General features: G+C 35.5%; 1 protein-coding gene across 1 annotated transcript in view; it reads left to right on the top strand.

Annotated features, from left to right (window-relative positions):
* CADM2 (cell adhesion molecule 2) overlaps nt 1–22,484 on the top strand; it is a gene marked incomplete at its 5' end in the record, with an annotated part of 191,978 nt that overhangs the window by 46,716 nt on the left and 122,778 nt on the right. The window contains 3 exons of the mRNA XM_010005524.1: nt 8,450–8,602; nt 11,051–11,188; nt 17,066–17,236. Coding sequence (XP_010003826.1) covers nt 8,450–8,602; nt 11,051–11,188; nt 17,066–17,236 — 462 coding nt within the window. The remainder of the gene's footprint in view (nt 1–8,449; nt 8,603–11,050; nt 11,189–17,065; nt 17,237–22,484) is intronic.

Below are 22,484 nucleotides of genomic sequence, written 5' to 3'. Positions count from 1 at the left end.
TATCTTGCAAGGGTGAAGACTATGTAGCATTCTCTAGCTATGTAGCTGTAAATGGTAGTTACTTTATATATTTGCTTTCTGAATTGTCTTCAGTCTTTTACCTCCTGCTACAATATGAACTGCAGAAAGAAATAACTATTAAAAAATAAAATTGCTGCAAGAAATGTGTTGGAGTTTTTTTGTTGTTTTGTTTTGTTGTTGTTTTGTTGTTGTTGTTGGTTTTTGTTTTGTTTCGTTTGTTTGTTTGTTTTTTTAATGTTGGGATAGCCTACATGGCATCAGACTTGCATCTTTTCTTGAGCTATGCCTGAAGAGGGTGACCAGCAGGTCTAGGGAGGTAATTCTTCGACTCTACTTCACTCTGGTGAGACTCCCACCTGGAGTATTGTGTCTAGTTCCGGAGCCTCCAACACAAGATCAACAAGAACCTGTTGGAGTGAGTCCAGAGGAGGGCCATGAAGATGATCAGGGGGCTAGAGCATCTCTCCTGTGAGAAGGATACTTCCAGTATGAGGTATTTCCAGTACCTGAAGGGGCCTGCAGGAAAACTATGGAGGGACTTTTTACAAGGGCTTGTAGTGTTAGGACAAGAGGTAATGGTTTTAAACTGGAAGAGGGTAGATTTAGGTTAGAAATTTGGAAGGAACTATTGAATGTGAGGGTGGTGAGACAATGGAACAGGTTGCCCAGGGAAGTTGTGGTTGCCCCCTATCTGGAAATGTTCAAGACCAGCTTGGATGGGGCTTTGAGCAACCTAGTGTAGTGGGAGGCATCTCTGCCCATGGCAGGGTGTTTTATTCTGTGAAATGAGAATGTTTTTTTTGTCTAAACATATATGTTAAGCATGGACAAGTTTCTTCTGGTATACTTAAATATATCTGGTGTGTGTGAATGGCTCTGGAAATGTCAGATACTAGGGATAAATGCTATCAGTGGATTAAGTGCATGATTTGCTTCTTCATGCTAAAGAATCCCGGATCTCTCAGCCTCTCTGTGTATGAGAGATGCTCCAATTCCTTATTTCTCTGTTTTCCATTACCATTTCCTGCTCAGCACACCTGTATCTGGAAAACAGACACATCCCGCAAAAGAGAAAGAATCTGTGTACTTGTGGTTCAGAGGCAGATTGTCTGCTGCTAGGCTATATGAGAGACATCATAAAAGTTTAAAGGGCTCTCTCATTAAAGATGTTAAAATCACCATAAAGCCTTCTAAGAATCCACTCTGGAATTGCACTAGACCTATCTCAGAGCTCTCCTGAGACTGTATTTCAATTCCTTCAGTAGTAAGATCTGCAAGTCATTGCTATCAACACTAAAATCTTCTGTATTTTACTCTACGTTGCTACTGGAATCAATTACTAGGTTGATTGCAGTTACACTCATAAATTGTTGATTATTTCTTTGTTATTTTGGTCAGATTCCGTAATATTTTCAAGGCAGTTACTTGTTCTTAATCAGCCTCTGGAGGAACCTAAAGACTGCAACATGAGTTTAGAGAGTCTGACTTCTTGATATAGTTAGGATGAATGAGTATTCCAGCTGCATGTCTAGCCATTGTAGCCATCTGCTATGGGAAGAATGATGTTAACTTATGCATCTGCATGAATGATTATGAAGTGCAGAAAGAACAGGGATGTCTTATAGCTGTTCTCATGTAGAGTGACATCTCTCCTAGAGCATTAATAAATAAGAAGGTCTCCCCAAATTCTGGTGAAAGAATATGTTTGAACAGGACCACACTATTCAGAAATAAGAAGACTGTGACTTTCCAATAAATATGAAGCAATATGATAAATACGACTCTACCATGTGTATTATGCACTCTTGCCACTAAAAACTTTCAGTATGATGGAATCATTAAGTTTAGCTAGTCAGTGAGCAGAACTGTAATGCCACCTTCTACAAGGTTAGAGAAATATCGGTATAATTCACTTCTGCAGCTTCTTTAACACATGGTTGTTTGCAGATATATTTGAAAAACACATTGCAAGTGGGTAGGTTTGAGGAGGAAACTGGATTTCCAGTGGTGCTGAGTGTAAACTTTGGCCGAGATGTTCTGTGTACGCTGCCCTATGGAATTCCTTTCATCCAAAGCTGACAAAAGCTAGTACATGAGGGTCACTGCATGAGGGCAGTCTCTTAAAGAGGAAAAAGTGAATATACTGTAATTGATGTTCTTTAAAGTACATAGACTGTCTTGGTAGAGCTCTGTGCTGTTTAGCTACATAGTTTTTAATGCCTAAACAAGCTCAACTCTGCCTTTTACAATAATCGATTAAGTACTGTTAACACAATTATTAATATCAACATCAGTAGCATAAGGACAAATTACCTGGTCTAGTCTTCACAGAAGAACAAACTTAGACATCTATGTACCTTTGTTTTAGTTTGCAAAAGCAGTAGAATTTATTTATTCCTTCTACTTCAGTAATGTCACTATCTAATATTTCTCACTGAAAATGAACTCTCCTTTAGCCTGAAACTTACTGTTCTGTGTTTTCAGTGTTACCCTCAAAATTGTAGAAATAGGAATTATTTTTCTGCCTTCTATTAGTATTTTCTTATGTAGGTGTGTGGACTGTTGTTACAGCTTTCCATTGTATTATTTTCATGTTCATAGTATTACTTATGCAGTAATATTCAGAAATTACCTTCCCAACTGAGAGCCAGATTCTATCTGTAATTTACAATCTATGACACAGTATGATGTATGCGGTTTTGAAATACTGTAGCATTATTTTTTGCTTTTATCATAATTGCCAGTATCAGTACAACCCAGAACAGGATTCATCTTTTTCAAGTGGTGCTGCATTTGTACTTACAGTTAGATAATTTCACGTATAATCCTCAGGGCTTCTTTCCTGCATTACTGCTTTCAAAATGCCAATTTCCAACAGTTTCCAAGATTTTAATTTCTACCAACTACTTTTTAGCTATTGAATCTCATTTATTTTAATTCTGTCCATCTCTAACCTTGCCAGATCATATTGCAATTTTAATTTTTGCAGCTGCATATTTGAGAAGTAGAATTTTTAAAAGATTTTTGAGGCTACTATGCTGTGGCACATGTCCAGTTGCATTAGTATAATACAAAATCTTATAATTCCTCTTTGCCAGATTATTAGGCCTGGTAAGACAACATACCATCCTGAATAATGTGACTTTTGTTTTACTTTTTGAGTTACAGGTAAACATTATTCCAAAACCATAAAAAAGTACCTTCAGTGTTCAAAACCTTTATGTTTTTAAATTTCTTATTTAATAGTGAGACAGCCCTCACAATTTCTAAGACAATAAATGTAATCCTTTTGATTCTCAAAAGACAAGCAGAATGTAAGTGCAGTTTCTCTTTAACACCAGAAATAGGCATTACAGACACCCTAGAAGGCAAGTTCTTCTGGTTTTGCATATTGCAGTATGTCTTGAATGCTCTGTAAGAGAGGTAAACCAAAGAGAATACAGAATATGATTGTGAGAGAAAATGTCACTCAGTGCAGAAAATCTGACATGAAGTAAGCTTTTACTGTATTTAGGCCATTCATGGAGGGCATATAATCATCCTGGCCTTCTCTTGTTAGTTGGCAACAGTTGGAGAAACCTCCCTTAGCAGGTGTGTTCAAGATAATAAGTCATTTTAAGTTACCTTAAACTGTTTTTGTTTTATCCAGATTGCAGGAAATGGAGAAATGTTGTCATTTTACTGAAAAAATTACCTTGCTGTTTGGATTTTCCTCATAAGCATATGAGGCTGTTCTTTAAATATGGCCTACTCTGATAAATAATAGATTACATTGTACAGACAGGTCCTGGGTCCCTAGTTCTTTGGCCTTTTCAAGGCAGCAAGCAAGCACAGAGAAGATGCCTTTGTTAGTGAGACTGTCAGTACCTCTTCTGATGAAGGGAGTTCACCATACTCCTTGGCATATGCATTATCCAATGTGGAAGAAAGGAGAAAGCCTTGATGTTGAACATTGTTCTCTAAATAAGCTAATCAAATAGTTCAGTAGTATTTCTTAGCTAAAAACAATCTAGTCTTTCTTAGCAGATCGAAAGCCAGAGCACAAATTGTAAGATGACCAAATGATTGGAAGTAGGTGAGGTACATTTCTTTTGACCCCATTGTTTCTTCCTTTTGATTATGAAGTACTTTGGAAGGGTTCAAAGAGAAATAGAAATGCACTAGAATGAAAGTTAAACTAAAATCCAAGAATTGTTACGTTGTTCTTCCATTTCAAAAGCCTTGCTTAGTACCTTCTACAAAACTCAGTGATGCCCTGAATTCATTAAGTACATGAATGGGTTGAAAAATTCAGTGAAGTTGAAACATGCACAGCATATGAGTGACACAAAACTGTGAAAGACGCTGTTTGGAGTATCTGCTTGAACTCATCTGTGTTACTAATAACTTTCCTAATGGAAAAAAACACACCACGTATCTGCATATTGGCCAGAATACTGTTGTTCCACAGTCAGTTAGCCAAAGATCTGTCCACAGTATTGAGACCTTCAGTTGTTATTTCTGCTAATTTTATGTAGAAATTACGTCACCTTGAAAAGACCCAAATGATACATATGTCAGCCAATCCAATAAGTTGCACAGAAATGCCAAATGTATTACCAAGTATTTTTCCCTATACCTTAGCATTACCTGTGAAAGTAGACTTAATTTCAATGTTTCTGTCCCAGTACATGAATCTGGGATATAAATCCCTTGAATCTATTTCAGATTTGATGATGATGATACTGCATTCAGAAATTTGGAATCTGAAAATCAGAGGGATTGTTTCAGTTTCATAAGTGCTACATTTCTTGGAGTTTTATATGACCTGTAGACTAACAAAAATCTTTCTGGTTCCAGCTAATGGTTACATTATTCCCCTAACAGAGGGACCAACTCTATCATAAAAAAGAAAATTTTGTTCAAGAATCCCAGGATGACAGCATGTGTCAAGTTAGTATTGTCAGAACATCTTCAGATTGCTCTGGAGGATTCAGAGGTTTTGTTGTTTGGTTTTTTTTTACCCATTCTTCAAGTACGCGACAGCAATACTAGTAAGATGTAGTCATTTATGGAAATAAGATTAGAGGTTCTACTCTCTTTTCTACTCAGTATGAAATGTGGGGGTTTTTCAGAACAGTATGAATTTCTAAGTTTACTCTCTTTGATATAAATCCTATTGCAAGATCTCACCACAATACAGCATATGATAATGATATTATTTTGCACAAATAAGTGAAGTACAGCTTTTTATGATTGTGAGCAAAGAGACTAGTTTATTCCAATGGCCATCAGTCTCAACAGTTCCTAATTAACGTGGCTGAAATACATTGCTATCTTGTACTCATAATATTCTGAATTATGCAAATTATCGAGGTTGCTTCTTTCTGTGTCAGAAAACATTCAGAAGGGAAGTCTTTTCCAGGGAAAAAAAAAAGAATGACAGGTAGAATAAGTTAAGTGCATCTGCTTAGGAACAAGTGTTGTATGCATAAATATTTCATATCTTGCAAATTAATTGCATCATGTGTTTCTGGGAATTGCAGAAAACTGAAATAATGTACTTAGAGTACATTAGAATTTATGATGCAATTATATTTCTTGTTGCATTTTATTTTTTTATAAGTGTTTGCAATATAAGAATCCAGGAAAGAGGAGTCAGATATTCTTTGGTACTGTTTTCACATAGTCATATTTCCCAGAAGTCAAATATATATTCTGCTTATTTACTCTTTTTCTAGCATCACTGTATCATGCAAAAATGTAGGCATGCAAACTATTGATAAGGTCTGTTCACTACCACAATGAAACTAAGAAGTAGTACTCAGAAACCACCCATGGAATACAAATCGAGTTATTAGTACAACTTTTTTAAGAAGCAGAAGAATAAACACCATCACCCAAGTATAACACAATAGCTGTAATTTAGTATGAGACACTTAAAGAGGAACCTAGTGTTTCCTGTTAACTTTTTTGGGGAGCTTGAATTATTTACTGTCATCTGCATTGGGCAATGTGTGGGCATTTCCATATAGATGAAGTCTGTTAATTGGTGTGTAGCAAATACAAATTTATGCAGAATGTCCCCATGCATATTTTACTTTTTGTTTTCAGCTATTAATTAAATAGGAGAGAACATTTTGTATTTTACTTTATGGTACTTTATTTAAAATGCTGTAGTAGAACCTTGAGTTGGCTTGAACCTTGTGGTAAAACTGCCCTGTTAGGGCCAATTCTCACTTCAAAGAAAGAGGAATCAAAAGCTCACAGAAAGGTTTTGAAGCTCATGTCCTTCAAATAGAAAACAGTAAACTAGATGAGATTCCTCTTTAAATAAGTAGAACTCAGATCTGCTGAAAGGGATAAAATACAGAGTACTGTAAATAAATTTTCCTCCCAACCACTAGCTCCTGGAGGAGAATGTCTTCTCCTTCAAAGTTTTGCTTACCACTTGACACCTTTCAGTTGGTGACTTCCATTCAGGCTCCATGAGCTTCTTTGCTCCATCAGCCAGACTTGGCTATCGTTTGCTTTCTGCCCCATCCAGGACCCCCACTCCGTTCAGTCTTGTACCTGGAAATCACTAGCTGGCTAGAAGCACCTCTAGCTTTCCAATGCCACAGAGTGCTCATTTGCTCCCAGAAGGTTCCTCCTGACCTGGGTGCAGGAGCCAGGACTAGACCATTAGGCAGCCTTGTTTTGTCACATCCAACTTCAACCTTTTAGCAAAATATACCTATACACAGAAAAATGGAAATAAACCACTTCTGGCCTCCATCGTAGCTGTAAGTTTCGTAGGAGGAATTGGTGTTTCTCTAAAGAGGTACAGATAAGGATATAGACAGATGTAGGAGTAAATTTTGAAAAAAAAAAGGTTCTAGAAAGACTCCATGTACTAGCCTTGTCTGAGCAATAGCAGTGGAGTGTTTGCACTGGTTTCTTGCAAATCTGCATAGATAGGAAAGCTTACAGATGTTTAGGTTTGGAATTGATGGCACAGAAAATTAACTGCTTTTTAACTTAGAACGTAGGGAAAATACTTCTGCCAAACAGTTTCCTGCAAAGGAGAATTGTGTTGGTGCTATTTGCAGCATTTTTTTGCAAGGACTCTTTCTTTCTTCCTTTTTCTGTCAATAAAAACTCACTCCAGGATGAAACAGAGAATATCTGATCTCAGTTCTTGACCATTTGTTGTTTTTGCCAGTTTTCCATAAAATTGACTGAGCTGAGGTTTCTGTGTTGTATAAAGGTTAAAAAAAGTGTGGAGGGGAAGAAATGGGAGGGGAGCAGTAGGAATGTAGTTGATGCAGGTGGTTTGTATTTCAGCTGTTTTTTCCTCTACCAGTTGGATTGAAATGGTGTGCTCTTGGCATCATCTGTAGACCATTTGTGCTCTAGTGGAATTCATTACAGTTCTTTCTAGTGCATGAAATTCTGCACATTGCCCCATCTATAGAGAAATATTTCAACAGCTGCATAAAAATTTATCATGAGGCAGTAGCAATTGAAAATTATAACAGCATAAAATAGCATGTAAGATGATGTAATGCATTATTTTAAAAATAATTTCTAATGAAGGGGAGGCAAAAATCATCACTTTCAAATTATGGAGCTTTGAGGGTTTTTTTGTATTGTGTGTTAATCTAAATATAAACTTTAAAATACTTTTTTTTTTTTTTTTTTTTTTTTTTTTTTTAAGTATTACCTAATGTGACTTTTTGAATTGAAGTAGATCTTCCTCCTGCTCTACCCTCAGTGGTTTCATGAAAACAAAATTTTGTTAGGAAGGATTTTCTGATACAAGATCAGATCTTTAGTCATAATCAAAATAAGGTAAAGCCACTAAAAATGTTATATGTATTACATATGCATGTAGAAGTGAAAATTTCTATATATTCATAATAAGAAATTCTGTTAAAACAGTAAAGAAATCTGATATTCCAGTTCAATGTGAATTGCAATGGACATGAGAAAAATCTGTAGACAAGCTACACAATGCTAGACTTCTTAATTGAAAATATATTTTGTTAGTAGATGAAACAGGATTGTCAAAATTCACCCAGATTTATAAATACATGAAAAAAAAATAGTTTTAGAAGGAGCTATTTTAGGCACTAAAGAAAGCAGTTAAGGGGCAAAAATCGGTAATTTTTTTTTTTTTTTTCAGAGGAAGATCAAAGGTAACTGAAGTGCCTCAGTTTCTAGGTTTATATACATTATGAGTCACTCAGTACACTATTCGCAAACTTGGTGAACTCTTGTGCTTTATTTCATAGAGAAACAAAACAAAACAAACCCAAAACAAAACACTAGTATGCCTTAAGACAACTGTGTCCATATTCCTGAATTCTTGGGTGTGCTGGCTTACTCCATAGAACCTCTTGTATAACCTACAACGCTTTGTTAATGTACTGATTCCTACCTTATAACATGGATTTTTGCTTTTCAGCTCTGAGGGACAACAGAATTGAGCTGGTCCGAGCTTCATGGCATGAACTGAGTATCAGTGTCAGTGATGTGTCTCTGTCAGATGAAGGGCAGTACACCTGCTCTTTATTTACTATGCCTGTCAAAACGTCCAAGGCTTTTCTTACTGTTCTCGGTAAGTATAAATAGCTGAGCATAGAGAAACAAGTATTAAACTTCTCAGGCTTTGGCAAATTATGATAAGAATGAACTTTTCTACATCTTGGAGCAAGATACATGTAATTGTCTGATTGTGTTTTACTGAAGTTTATTGTTTAAATTGCTGTGCTGAAAAATAACATGCCTTTTACTATTTGTGCTGTGGCAGGATAATGAATTAGGCAGCACACAAATACCATGGTATGAGTGCTCCATAAAATGGGCATACCTTCTACATCCAAAGCACCAGAAGTGTGAGGAAGGTGCACATGTTCATCTCCTAACAATGTATTGTATAGGGCAAAGGGGAGAAAATTAGAAAGCATGAAATCAAAACTGGCTTCAGAGCTTTATCGTTTTTCCTAAGCTGTACATTGTCTTGGATCATTCTGCTTTCCTTTTTGTCTATAATGTGCATATTTTCACTGGGTTTGCTGCTTCTTTTATGCTTTATCCTCTAAATGTTCTGCTGTTTTCCCCAAAGGTTATAGATATAGATAGAAAAGGAATAGATTTTGAGAGATGCCCACGAAATAAAGTTTCTGCTCGAAGCTTTATGTGATTCTATGAATGTCAGTAGCCCAATCAGCTGAAATTGCTATAGTTCATTGAAACACACCTGCGCACCTAAGAGGTTTTATGATTTTAGAGACTGATTTTTATTCTTTTCTACTTTTCCTGTCCCTGAACTTGACTTTTTTTTTTTTTTTATTTTTATATGTAGACAGGCAGACAGTTTAATTTAATGGGACTAATGTAAGATGTGCTCTCTGCCAGTAATAGCCACATTAATCCAGCCAGGGAACCGGTTTTGTGCATAGGAATGAAATGTGTATCCCTTTCAGTCCCCATGAGATTATTTTACAAAAATCTTCGCAAGTTTGCCATTAAGGAAAAAAAAAAAAAAATCCAATCAAAGCAGAGTGTTCTGAAATAACAACTGCCTACAGTTAATTTTTTCTATAGAGGGGCATCTCATGATCTAAAATATGAATGAGTAGACCAGTTATACCTTTTAAATAGCAGAAAGACACAGAAAGGTGTCACAAAGACAGAAAAAAACCAACAAACCACCAACCTCTAGCCAATATTTATTGACCAGAGTAACTTGATCTTTGACAATCCTTTTAGTTTTACCTTTTTGCAGGAGGGTTTAATGCAAGTTTCTGAACATCAACTACTTACCCTCCATGGAAGGAAGCTGCAAGGCTTAAGATGCCTTTTTTAGTTTTATATTTGTGGCCTTCTATTTAAAAATAACATGTTTAAACTCTTGAAATACTTTCTATCTGAGAAGGGGATATTTTCAATTGAAATTTATTGCATCTTTTAATCAGATAAACTACCCTTTTATGTTCCAATAATCTCTTTATTGACTGCTCTGTTATGGATTAGAAGATTTAAGTGTCAAGGTATTATTGTAGATACCATTTTTTGTCCTGAAAGAGGAGTAAATTTATTATAGAAATGCACTATGCGATAGGTACTGCTGCTTGGTTTTATGTGCATAATCTGTCATTTTGGAAAAGAGACGTAAATGAATTAAATTGTGAAATACAGGGCACAGGATTGATTAGTGTGACTGATCCCTTTATCTAGCCACAAATCTGAATATGTCAAGGGGCTGCAGATGCAAGTTATAACAATGACATTTTCAGATATTTTAAAACTACAGACATCAGTATCACTTTAAAATAAAATATTCTTGTGGTTTTGTAAGTCCAATGGATTTACACATGTACTGATTAGTTTTTTTCCCTAATTCTCTTAATTTTTATTTTTTTTTTTAAATCTTCCGTGGTTCATTGAAAAACAACTATTTCCAAATGTTATATTATGTGTGTAGTATGTCATGATCATATGATCTCCTCAAAAGAACTTGGATTCAACTAAATAATTCTCCATAGTCACTGGAATTGGGATTATACCTGTTGGTTTTTTAGTTATGTGTTCTCTGACGAGAAAATAACTCTGGTTTTTACTTTCATCCTTCCTTTTCCCTGGATTTTGTATCCAAACTGTTTCGGGTTTTTTGTTCCATTTACTTTCATTTTCACAGCTGTACTTCTGGTATACTTTGCCATCCTACTTGCTGTGCAGATCATTTTAAACCTTATAATAGCAGGTCAGACCAGACCTGTATGCAGAATATATGTAGAGAAGATACTTTTTACAATGCAACCTGTCATCCTTAGAAAAGGAGATAATTTCTGTTTTCTTTAATTCTTTAGAATCCACAGTTCAGATTGACAGGTTATTTGCAATAGGAAACAGGATTCACTGACATTCAATTTTGATAGAAGGCAAGGAAATAATTTTTCTATTTCCAGAATGTAGAGCACATGAAGAATTGAATTTTAAGATGGTCATATATTCGTGGCAGCAGTTGACACTATCAGAGACATTTTGCTTGTTTGCTCTTTAGGCGTTCCCGAGAAGCCACAAATTACTGGATTTACCTCACCAGTTATGGAGGGAGAGAGGATGCAGCTAACTTGCAAGACATCTGGTAGTAAACCAGCAGCTGATATCAGATGGTTCAAGAATGACAAAGAAGTTAAAGGTATTTAAAAGAACTTTGATGTAATTCGGTCCAATTGTCAAAACTTTTTATTATCTAGAATTATAATCTAGAATTATTTTTTTTATTATTATCTAGAATTATTTTTTTATTTTGTTTCATGTTTGTAAAGTTTATCATATTTAATAGTTAAATGAATAAGTGATAGTACATAGATAAGGAATAGATTGTAGATTACTGGAGTGGTCTTTAAAGGGTAAACTGATGTTTTCAACTGCTCTGAACTTTGTTCAGCATAAAACTCAATTGTGATGCTTCACAGTTACAGATGGTTGTCATCACAAACATACCACTCACCTCAGATATTTTATCTTTTCATTTATTTTTGTCTTTCTAATATGACATATGTCTGATTTGGCCAATTACTAGTTCTATGTTACTGTTCTCTAAGTGACCAGGTGAGGCAGAACTATCTGGAAGAGACAGGAGATTGCACTTCCTGTTAAGGAGCTATGGTGCCTGCTCTGGTGAGGAAGAGTTGGGATGTAGCAAATAAAGGAGTCTTAGTTGGGAAACTGAGAACCTGCAGCTGAGGCAAGGATGCTGAGAGTGTGCAGTGAGGAGCAAGGAGAAACCAGACTTCAAAAAGGATAAGGAGAATTTCATAGGAACGAAGGGGATTTGGACAAAGTCTGCTTTAACTGAAAAATCATCCTAAAACTGAAGCTGAAAGTGAGGATTTGCCTTTGAGGATTCGGTGAGATAAGAAAGAGTTGCATATAAAATATATTTATTTATTTACTGTCTTCTCTTTTCCTTTGTGTGTTCTTTACTTAAAACTTAGTTTTCTAGTACATGTTCCCATAAATGCTGGGATAGTTTAAAATCCTTTATATGGTGAATGGGTGGAGAGAGATTCCTATAACAGAAGGCTAGGTTGCATCTGCCACAGCTGATTGAGATGCCTACTATAGAGTATGAATAAAACAGATAAAATATTGTTATTTATTCATGTCACCTCTATTCATTCTGCAATAAAACTAGATCAATAAATGATTCAAAATCCACCTTTTCTGTGTAGCTTTCTTTAAAAAAAAAAAACACTTCTATCTGCTTTGTCCCATATTTGTCTGACATTGTGGATTTTTTAGCTCAATAAAGTGACTCAAGCAAAGTTACAGCATTAATTAGAGAATCCATTCATCTTCCTTTATTGTTCTCTTCCACAAATGAATGTATACAACAGAGCTGTGATATGAAATTGGTAAATAAAGGAGATTGCAGTTCATTGTCCAAACAACCCAGTCCATTCTAGAGGCATCTTTAGATTTCTGATGAAAAGCAGAAATGTGCTGAAGGAAATGGGAGTTTTAGGCTGGAATAATTTGAAATGTGTTTGAACACTTGTAACAAGGATAGAAAATGAGGAAACAGAATACTAATCTTTCCAGTCACTGGGAAATCTGAGGAGATTGCTGAAAGAAAACCAGCACCTCATGAAATGTAATTAAAAAGAAGAGTTTAACATCGCAGCTAACACACATGGCAAAGTGTAGATTCTGTCATCCAGAAAAGATGACTGGATTAATATATATATTCAAGACATTTAAAGATTCAAAATCACTTTAAGCAGTTTCAGTACTTCAGGAGAATCACTGATACAGTTGGCCTAACAGTAAGGCAACAAATCTTAAAATATGTAGCTTTAAAAAATTACATTTTAATATCTGGTGTAGTAACTTTGCCTTTTTTTCAGCTGGCATATACTTGAAGGCAAGCGAGCAATTTGATGATGTGGCTCTTTAACTAATTTGCACTTCTCAACAGCTCCTAAAAGGATGCTTTTTTTAAAAAAAGGGGGTGGGGAAGGTGTGAAAAAGAAAGAGTAAAGGGAATAATAATAGTAATAATAAAAAAGTAAACCAGAAATAAGAGGAAAGAATAGAGCACATTCATTTCAGTTTAGTTTTCTAGGTCTTCTGAAGAGCACATTGCCATTTCTCAAAGGTTAGAAATAAAATAACCTAACCAGTTTGCAGGGGCATCAGCAGAAGTTACATTAGCTTTGTGCACTGTAAGAGGTGAAATGATAAATCTAGAGAAAATAGATATGAAATTATATGCTAATGCAGCTGACATGAAAGGTTAGGAGTTCGTCTGTCTAGCACCAGTAAATCCAATTGTGTTACAGTGTATTATACACGGTGCAAAAGAATATAAATGATGCATAGGGTTCACAGTTGCATCAAAGGGGAAAAAGCCATTCTAAAATTGTAGCTCCTTTGCTATTACTCAAAAAAGGAATCATCATCTTGTAAAGGAATACTGTTTGATAGAGTGTTAGTAATGAGAGAGACTGAATGTGAAATAGTGAGTACTTTACTTTTACTTTAGTGTTCTGTCTCATTCTGTCTCTGCATCAAATTAATAAAGTGATCTGCAAGTTAGCATTCTAGCAACAGAAGATTATTAAAAGCAAAAATATGGGAGAAGATAAATACATTTTTGTTTAAAAAACAGATATTTTTCAACAAAATATGCTACATGCTATTTCAACAATAGTATGTAAAAAAATAATTTTAGGTTTTATCAGTATTTTTTATGGATTTCCTCCCTGCGGCAAAATTCGTCTTCAGAAATAAAAAAGATAATATCAATGTATTTTGTTGCAACAGATTGAGGCCTTTTCAATCAGTTTATATATGTTTAGTATGCACAAAGCAGTCAGAGAGGCACTGAACATTTTATCATGATAAACCTCTAAAAGGAAGATGAAATATTTTTAAGATACCAAGACCATTTAATGGCAGAACTTGATTTTAAATGTAAAAAAAATTAAATTATATTTGCCCTGTAAAAACAGCAGAACTATATTTTTACAATATGACTGTTTCTGTATGGATGTTTTATCTATGTGCTTCTAGAAACAGTTGACAATTAATGGTGAATTATGTACATTATATAATTTCTATTTGCTATTTTCACTATCAAACACCTATAAATCTGAGATGTAAGCTAGTATTAGTTAATATGAGCATGTCTATATGTGAACCTATCTGACAGAGATATAAAAGTGGGCACAGAGTTTGCCCTTAGAGATCGTACAAGGCAACCGCTGTTCAAAGATTCTATCATGTTGCTAAAAGTCTCCAATTCAATTCTGAAAACTCCTGAAGGAGAGAGATTCCATAGTCCCTCTAGGTTAGATATTTCAGTATTTGAAAGCTCTTGTTATGGAAAATTTCCATTGTATTTAGATGTTTCATGATACATAACCAGAATTTGCCTTGGTGTAATCTGTGTTCATTGCCCCTCAACTTTTGCTGTACAACGTCCGAGAGGATTCTGACTTTTTCTTCTTGATATCCATGCATTAGGTAGTTGAAGACAGCAACTTTACATGGTTTTAGTCTTCTTCAGGTTGAATAAACCCAACTGTTTTAAGCTCTCTTTGTACTTTGTATGCTCCAGCCACTGACCATCTCTACAGTTTTTGGCTGAATTCATTTGGACTCATCAACATCTTCCCTGTATGGGAAAGCCCAAAACTGGGCCTAGTGCTCTAGATGCAGCCACATAAGTGCTGAATAGAGAAGTCACTTCCTTTGGTTTGCTGGCTATGCTATTTTTAATGCAGGACAGTTGGTTTTTAGCTTTCAACCCTGCAAAGACAGACTGTTGACTAATGTTTAAACTGTTCTCAAGACCCCCAGTTCCTCCCCTGTAAAGCTACTTTCTACCCAGTCAACACCTAACCTGTTTAATTTCAGTGATTTCCAGAGAAAGGGCCTCTGTAATGGATCTTATTTTTTTAATCTTTTTTTTCAAGTGGCTATTTAGGAGAGAGAGGCATAGCAAGAAAATAAATAAAAGAATGGACTCCAGTAGACATATTTTTAAATTCTGTAAAAACCCTGGGTAAGTATTCTGAATGTGTATGGTAACATACCCAATACCTGATCTTCACTGGTCTTTGCACTCAGGTGGATTTACATTCAGTTAGCATATATCACAATCACACCTTCATTTTGCTATGAAGAAACATCTAAGAAAATACAGCTGATAAAGTGGTCAAGCTAAGTATTTCTGTTGATGAAGATGTCAACAGTTCATCGAATAGTATCACCATCCTTTTTACGAGGTAATTAACTCTAAGAGTTGAACTCTTCCAAACAATAGATATCTACAGAAAGACTTCTAATATCCATTTAGGAAATCAACTGCATTTGTTTTTCTAAAGCTTAAGCATCCACAGCCTCTCACTGAAATTAAACTGCTGATGTTTTCAGGAGCTGTCTGTCCTCCACCTGAATTCAGTTACCAAAGGGATGTGTGCATTATTTATAAGCAGAAAGATATTTATATAGGCGCTTATTATTAAATTTGGAAACCTAACTCTGGGAACAAAATCTCATGTGTTTGCTTTAAATATAAGTGAAAACAATTGTTGTTTGATTATAATAACTTTGCTTTAGCCCTTGTCAATAGTTCCCTCACCTACAGATCCCTAAGTACTAATAGTCACCGTGTCAGAAATTGAAATTTCTTAATGCTTAGCAACCAACAGGCACAAAAATGCTCATATGTAAGAAATTATGATTTATTAGAGAAAAATGGAAATTGAATAATTATGTGGTGTCTTCATCTATCTGGAGACAGCAAAAAAGACCACCTTTCTGATTCCAGAAGTATTTTTAATCAAAAAGAGGTAGCTTAAGCCATTTAAGATTTGCTTTCTAAAATGGATATTTCATGGAAATTTTATTTAGGCCATCTTCTTCTCTAAGGAGATTGAGTATAATTTGTAAAACTGAAACCTCTCACTTTTTTTTAGGACATAGAAGACATATGCAATCTCCATGCAATTTATTGTATAAGTTTATGCATTTATATATGTCTTTTAAAGTTTTTCTTGTAACAAATAAATATAACAAGCTTACTATTTTGCTGAAATAAATTAAAAGCAGTAAGTATTACAAGTATTTTGAACCAAGTAAAACAATTCTAAAGTATGTGTAAGAAGATCTCACATTGCAGATAATGCATTAAAAGTTTTTAAAATAAGAACTCAGTCTTTTGGATCTTCAGTTCTGATCTACTCTGTGTATCCTTTTTGAATTTGAACCTTAGCCTTGAGCTGAGTTGAGTACTTCTTAAGAATATCTGTAGGCTTTCTGCACTAGTATCTGGGCTGAAAACTGTCAAGGAGATTTTTTACTCAATCTGCACAAAAGCAGTAGGCCGGTTTAGCACAATATAAATCAGTGAGTGGAAGGTCTCTTTGAAGCAATTTTCTTTCCCATCTTCTTGGGACTTGTCTGTAGATTACACTAAATACTATAGCATACTCTATTTACAGTTGTTCATCACCATTGGTATCTATACTTTAGTCTAGTTTAATTAATAAATTAATGTAATTCTAGCCAAACAGAATAAACAATTAATAAAGTAAGCACAGAATTAATGAGACTGCATGTATGCAACCCTTAGGTCACTTGGTTTCAGTAAGATCCCCATATTGTATTACTATAAAGTATTATAAACATGGAAAATTTAATATTTAGTGACACTGTGACTACTTAAGGGAGCTCAGGGTGGGAAAGCACCATATTTTTCTAATGAACTGCAGAGAAAGTTTATATCAAATCTGGACCTAAACATATAAGAGTTTATGATAAAAGGCAGGTCTGTTTGAGTGCAGTATTTTGAAATTTTCTTTTGTAATATATACCTCCTGCCTTGACAATCAGAACAAACTGAGGAATAACAGCAGCCTAATTACTTTTGTTTTAAAGAAATCAAAACAGATGTGAAAGACATGTTTTTTTCAACAAGTGTGATAGATAATTTAGCTTTCTGATGCTTGAATACTTCTAAAAATATTGGAGATAAAAATTGTTTGTTTACTTTCTCTTTCAGATGTTAAATATTTAAAAGAAGAAGATGCAAATCGTAAAACATTCACAGTCAGCAGCACAATGGATTTCCTAGCAGATCGCAATGATGATGGTGCAGTTTTAAGTTGCAGAGTAGATCATGAGTCCCTAAACTCTACACCTCAGATAGCAATGCAGGTTCTAGAAATACACTGTAAGTAATACATGTTGTATATGCTTGCTTTTATAGTTTTATTTTCTTTCAGAGTTTCTGTTGTGGAAAAATTATAAAAATCTCAGCATTATGTGGATAGATAAGATCTCTATTTCAGCCAACTTCTCTGGTTTGTATTTGGTTGGTTAGGGTCTATTTTTTGGATTTTTTTTATTTTTTTTTTTATTACAGGAGTAAATCTGAAAAGTTTAATGAGAACTTTACCAGTAAAAAGACTGTGAGACTGAGTTCCTTTGAGATTGTATTGAGAAATGGTAGAGAGGAAATACATTTGTCTTATGTTTGTCATTGTAGCAATGTGAAAGAGTTCTGAAAAATCAAGATAGCGGTTCCTAATTTTCCTTGAAAGTATATAAAAACTTGAAGCAAGGGTATGAAGAAGCAAAGTCTGCAGTAGACTGCCTCAGTAACTTTAAATCCTTAAACTGTGTAATGCTGTTAATAACAGAAGTCCAGGAGGAAAAAACAAAATTAGAATTTCTATTTAGGAATTTTCTATACAGAATGTTCCTCCAGATAATCAAAACTTCACTTTTTTTGGTATCTATAGATAGTGACTTATTTTTTCAAGTAGGATTTCTGAAAACTTTTCTGCAATGCACTGTTTCAAAGTTGAATGCACCAGCCTATGTATCTGTGTGCCCTGCTTTGAAGTCATGCTGTTCTTTGAGTGAGTTTTTCGGTTGGTTCATTTTTTTTTTCACTTACAAACTGTGAGACACTCAGGAAAATGCGTTTTCAGCATCAGATGACATTTTCGTATTAATTTGCATTATATTCACCATTCTTTAGGGTACAGCTGTTTGGAGTTCTGCAGAACACCTGAACTCTTGATTGCCACCTAGCAAAAATAGGAATCTGGAAAACAGTCAGACGAAGTGAAGGGGAGAGACCTTTTATGGATCTGTTTTGAGTGTAGGGTTAATCAAAGGACCCAACTTGGGTCCTATTCTAAAGCAGACAAGCTTTTACATAAAACAGACAAGCTTCCAGTAACAGCAACTAGTTTTGGAGATATGTCAAGGACTGCTGGCATATATAACTTGTTGCTAAACAGGGATATTTTTGTAAGCCTCTAAGGCTTATAGTGCACATCAAATGCTGAAATGGCAAAAGCACTGTATGCATATAAGCTGTCACTGCTAAAAATGCCGTCTGAAAAAAAAAAGTCTGAAAATTAAGGTGTCAGTTGGCATCCACAAGCAATATGTACTGGAAATAGCTGTTTTCTAAAACATTCTATGCAGCATTTTACTGAGGTAAATCAAAGCCTTCACTGAATGGGTATTAAATGCTGCCTCCCCTAGCATGTTCAAATGGCATCCATACTAGAGACACAAAGCCCTAAAAGCTTTACTTCCTTGAATCCTAAATCCCACAACCATCAGACACTGAGCTGGCCCATGCCTTCCATTCCAAATTGGTTGCTCTTCCTTCAGTGCCCTTCTTGAGATGTTAGCACTACAGGAGATGAACCAAATTGGATATACTAGTATACACAGAAACAGGACAGCCATACAAGGTTTAAACTGAGTCACAGTGGCTGCAATGTAATGTAATTCAAGGTAAAAGTAGGTTTCTGGTTTGCTTGAGCATCACAAGATCGTAAGGCAAAGCATCCTTGCTGTGGCCTCTCATACATAAAGCTTATTGAATATTTGTACTTCTCATTTGAACCCTAGGTAGCAAGATGTTACCTTGCTAAATAGCAGTAGGGTGCATCTTCCTCTATGCCTGTTGCTTCATGTTTTGAACAAGCTTCTCTCTTTTGTGTGGATTCACTGAACAAAATCAAACTGTGCAGGTCGTTTACGATTACTAATGTGCTTTATGTTTCTGCTCCCCCTCTACCCCCCAAGACTGCCAACTTTTCAAAAGCCACAATGCGCAAGTAATTATTCTTTATTGTTCCTGCTTGCTCCATTAATTTTCCACCAATCAATTTACTATTCTCCAGCATGAGTATAGAGTCATTATACGTGGAAAGACAAGTGAGAAATGTGCCAAAAGAAGCTCAGTTTTAGAATAAAGGATGGAACTATCATTTAAAAGCATGGAAAAAGCAGTATTTTATTACTGGTGACAAGTAGACTAAGAACAGGCTATTATTGTCCTTTTTCTTACCACCTACGTCTCCATGGTCAGCATACTCAGAAGTCATACACTGGGCAAGTTTCTAAAGGAAATTTTATAAAAAGAGAAGGAGATTAAGGGAATTTATGATGTGGTTCAACAGAGAGCCTTGATGTAAAAAGAGAAGGATGATTTACCAGAGCAATCCTAAAGCCTCTGGATGGAAGCACTGGAACACAGCACTGGAAAAGGGGCCCTTGACTGTATTCTCCAGGTGCTTTTCACTGTCATTGGGGGTATTACTGCAGTCACTGGAACCTGATGGCTTTTTTCCATTAATCCATAAGACTTCAAACATACAAGAAGCATCCTATTTGTATTAATGAGAGGCATACTCACATGATCCAATGTGAGCTGACCCAATATATCCTCAATGCCACCTGACAGCATTGCAAAAAATAGTGCTGACAAAACAGATGAATTATGGGACCCCATGGAAATAGTCAGGAGAATTTGTTAATTTGACATCCTAGTGGCTCTGAAATCACAACCAAGTAGTGTGGCATTGCTCCATAGGGCACTTGTTCTGAATGTCCTAAGGTTATTTCAGATGAGTAGAGAGCTATGAAAAGATGATAAGGAAGCATCTTACAGTGGTCAAACAGAGCAGAACAAATGAGCATCAATTTGGGAAAGAATGGATGCACAATGATTGGGCATTACCCACTAGAACTGTGCTTAGTTTTTAAACACCTTCCTAAAATCTGACAAATTTTATTTGCGGTACCTGGATAAAAGTAATCAGTGTATCATCAAAGGTTAGAAAAAAAGGACAATAATTAATAGTCTAATTAAATATCTGTCCTGTATAACTATGCCTGAAAGTAAAAGAAGTCGCTTTTGTTTCAAGCAAGTAGCCCTTGGCAATGGACAAAATGTTTGTGGCTTCATCCAAATAAGAAAACAAACAAACAAAAATAAAACCCCAAACAAAACAAGAAACAAACAAATAAATGAAACACAAAAGCACCAAACAAACAAGCAAAAAAACCCCACAACAAAACGAAGAAAGGGAAACCAACAGAACAGTAGAAATTATGGGACTGTTTTTGCATCCAGTGGATGGTAGGTAGAGAAAAAGGAAAGCAATGCAATGGTTGGAATAACAGGTTTTTATTTATGCCTAGTGAAAGACAATAAAATTGTATCTGTCCTAGACAATGAGACTATATGAAACAGATATTTGTAATGAGTCCATGGAGAGATGTAGAGAGAGGTGCTTAAAAGTCCACCCAGCTTGTTTTATCCTCCACTTTAACAGGAAGTAAACTTAACAAAACAAAAGCTAATACTGCCACCAGCAGCAACATCAATATAGAATATAAGTTATTCCTTCCTCTTACAAAATCTTAGCTTTTATTAGTGTGATGGAACAATCAAATCAGCTTTCCCCAGTAGTATTACAGTACATGAAATTACGCTAAGAACTAAACTTTTAAGATAAAAAATGTATTATTTTATTTTAATATATGTATGTGTGTGTAATGGTTTTTAGTGGTTGAGTCCAGAAGTAGAGATTACCCATAGTATTCGTAGCTTGACCAAATGGATATCTAGAGGAGAAAGTAATGTCTTTTTTTTCACAGGGCTTTCCAGATTAATTTTGCAGACTTCAAATATTAAAATAACAGGAATGCTGTTGGAGTAAGGATACTGTACCCCACTCCAGATTATGGGATAATTAGCTCATCCAATCTTTTGAGCTTTTTTTATTACTAATTGATATTATGTCTCACTTGTACTTAATCCTATTCATCTGTGTTGTGCTCTGTGCACTGCAGGGGCAGCCCAGTTGTCCAAGTCTTTCTGTCGTGCTGAAAGGTTTGGCCGTAATTGAGTTTCTATTTGGCCAGCAGAGGTTTGTGGTGGCATGACACTGCTTGCTGAGTTTATTTTTCCTCTGACCCTTACTGTCAACAGTAAACCTAAAATAGACCTGTGTCCCCTGTGGCTTTACTCTGAAGTTTGCTTGTCAGCCTAGCTGCCACTGATTATTAGGAAGTGCTTCTTATAAGTGATAAACACAAATCTCAAAGGGACATTTAGTTTCATTGTTTACTTCTGTGTTCAATCTAAACTAAGAATGCATTCTTTGTTCCTGCATTGAAGAATCACAGGTGCAGTACTTCAGTTTTGAAAGCTTCTAAATTACCATATTTATGAGTACACTGTACATTTATTATGTACACTGTAAGTCCTCATGCACACTGCTGAAAAGACATTCTGAGGACAATTACAACTTCTGGTCCATATCTGGCATGTTAGTGAACTCTGCTCATCCTTCCTCAATATCTCAGATACATATAGTTTCCCAGAAGAAGCATCTTCACTTCCCATCAGGTCTTATCTGAGCAGAAGCCAGCCAACAGGTTGCCATAAAATTACCCAGTGGTAATTACTTTACTGAAGATTCTCTGACCACAGTAAATTACCCAGCAGACCTCAGTAAAAATTAATTCTGTAAGTCTGTCTGGGGAGTTGCTTTTGAAGCTTTGAAGTTAAATCCAATCATTTGAACTTCAAACCTAATAATTGTGATTCTAAAATGGCAGCTGTAGTATGATCCATGCTAAGAGACACTGTAAGATTTTGCTCAAAAGCTGACCACATTCCCAAATGACAGCACTAATAAGTTAAATATGTCTTATGTAAAGAAGTGTCTAGAGAGGTGATTTTGAGAAAATTCTACATTGGCAGACACAGATGTGCAGTGAATTGTCAGCCTGACAAGCCTTTAGCCATCCGCTAACTTCCTTCTACAGGCTATTCCAACAATGTTTGTGTAACAGGCTGCTTCTTCATTTGTGGTTTTTTATTAGATTCCTTTGCAACGAGCATCCAAACTTGACTTTTAAATTAGGTTGCTATTCCAAGAGAATGTTAGCTATTGTCTGGGAAATAAACTTATTGAGTTGGAATTAAGTAAACAAAACGGCTAGAATACAGCAGACTACAGATGAGCAAATCAGCAATGCACTTGTGCAGCCGTGTGGAAAATTGTGTGTGTGTGTGTGTCTAACAACAGTTAGTACTGTGATTTCTGATGCAGTAACAATTGGAGGTTTCTCTGACAACAGGGTGGGGTTGGAATTCC

The sequence above is a fragment of the Chaetura pelagica genome, unplaced genomic scaffold, assembly GCF_000747805.2.
Source record: "Chaetura pelagica isolate M959 unplaced genomic scaffold, ChaPel_1.0 scaffold39, whole genome shotgun sequence".
NCBI classification, from domain to species: domain Eukaryota; kingdom Metazoa; phylum Chordata; class Aves; order Apodiformes; family Apodidae; genus Chaetura; species Chaetura pelagica.
Note: the sequence above shows the minus strand (reverse complement) of the source record. Positions and strands in the feature narration are given on the sequence as shown.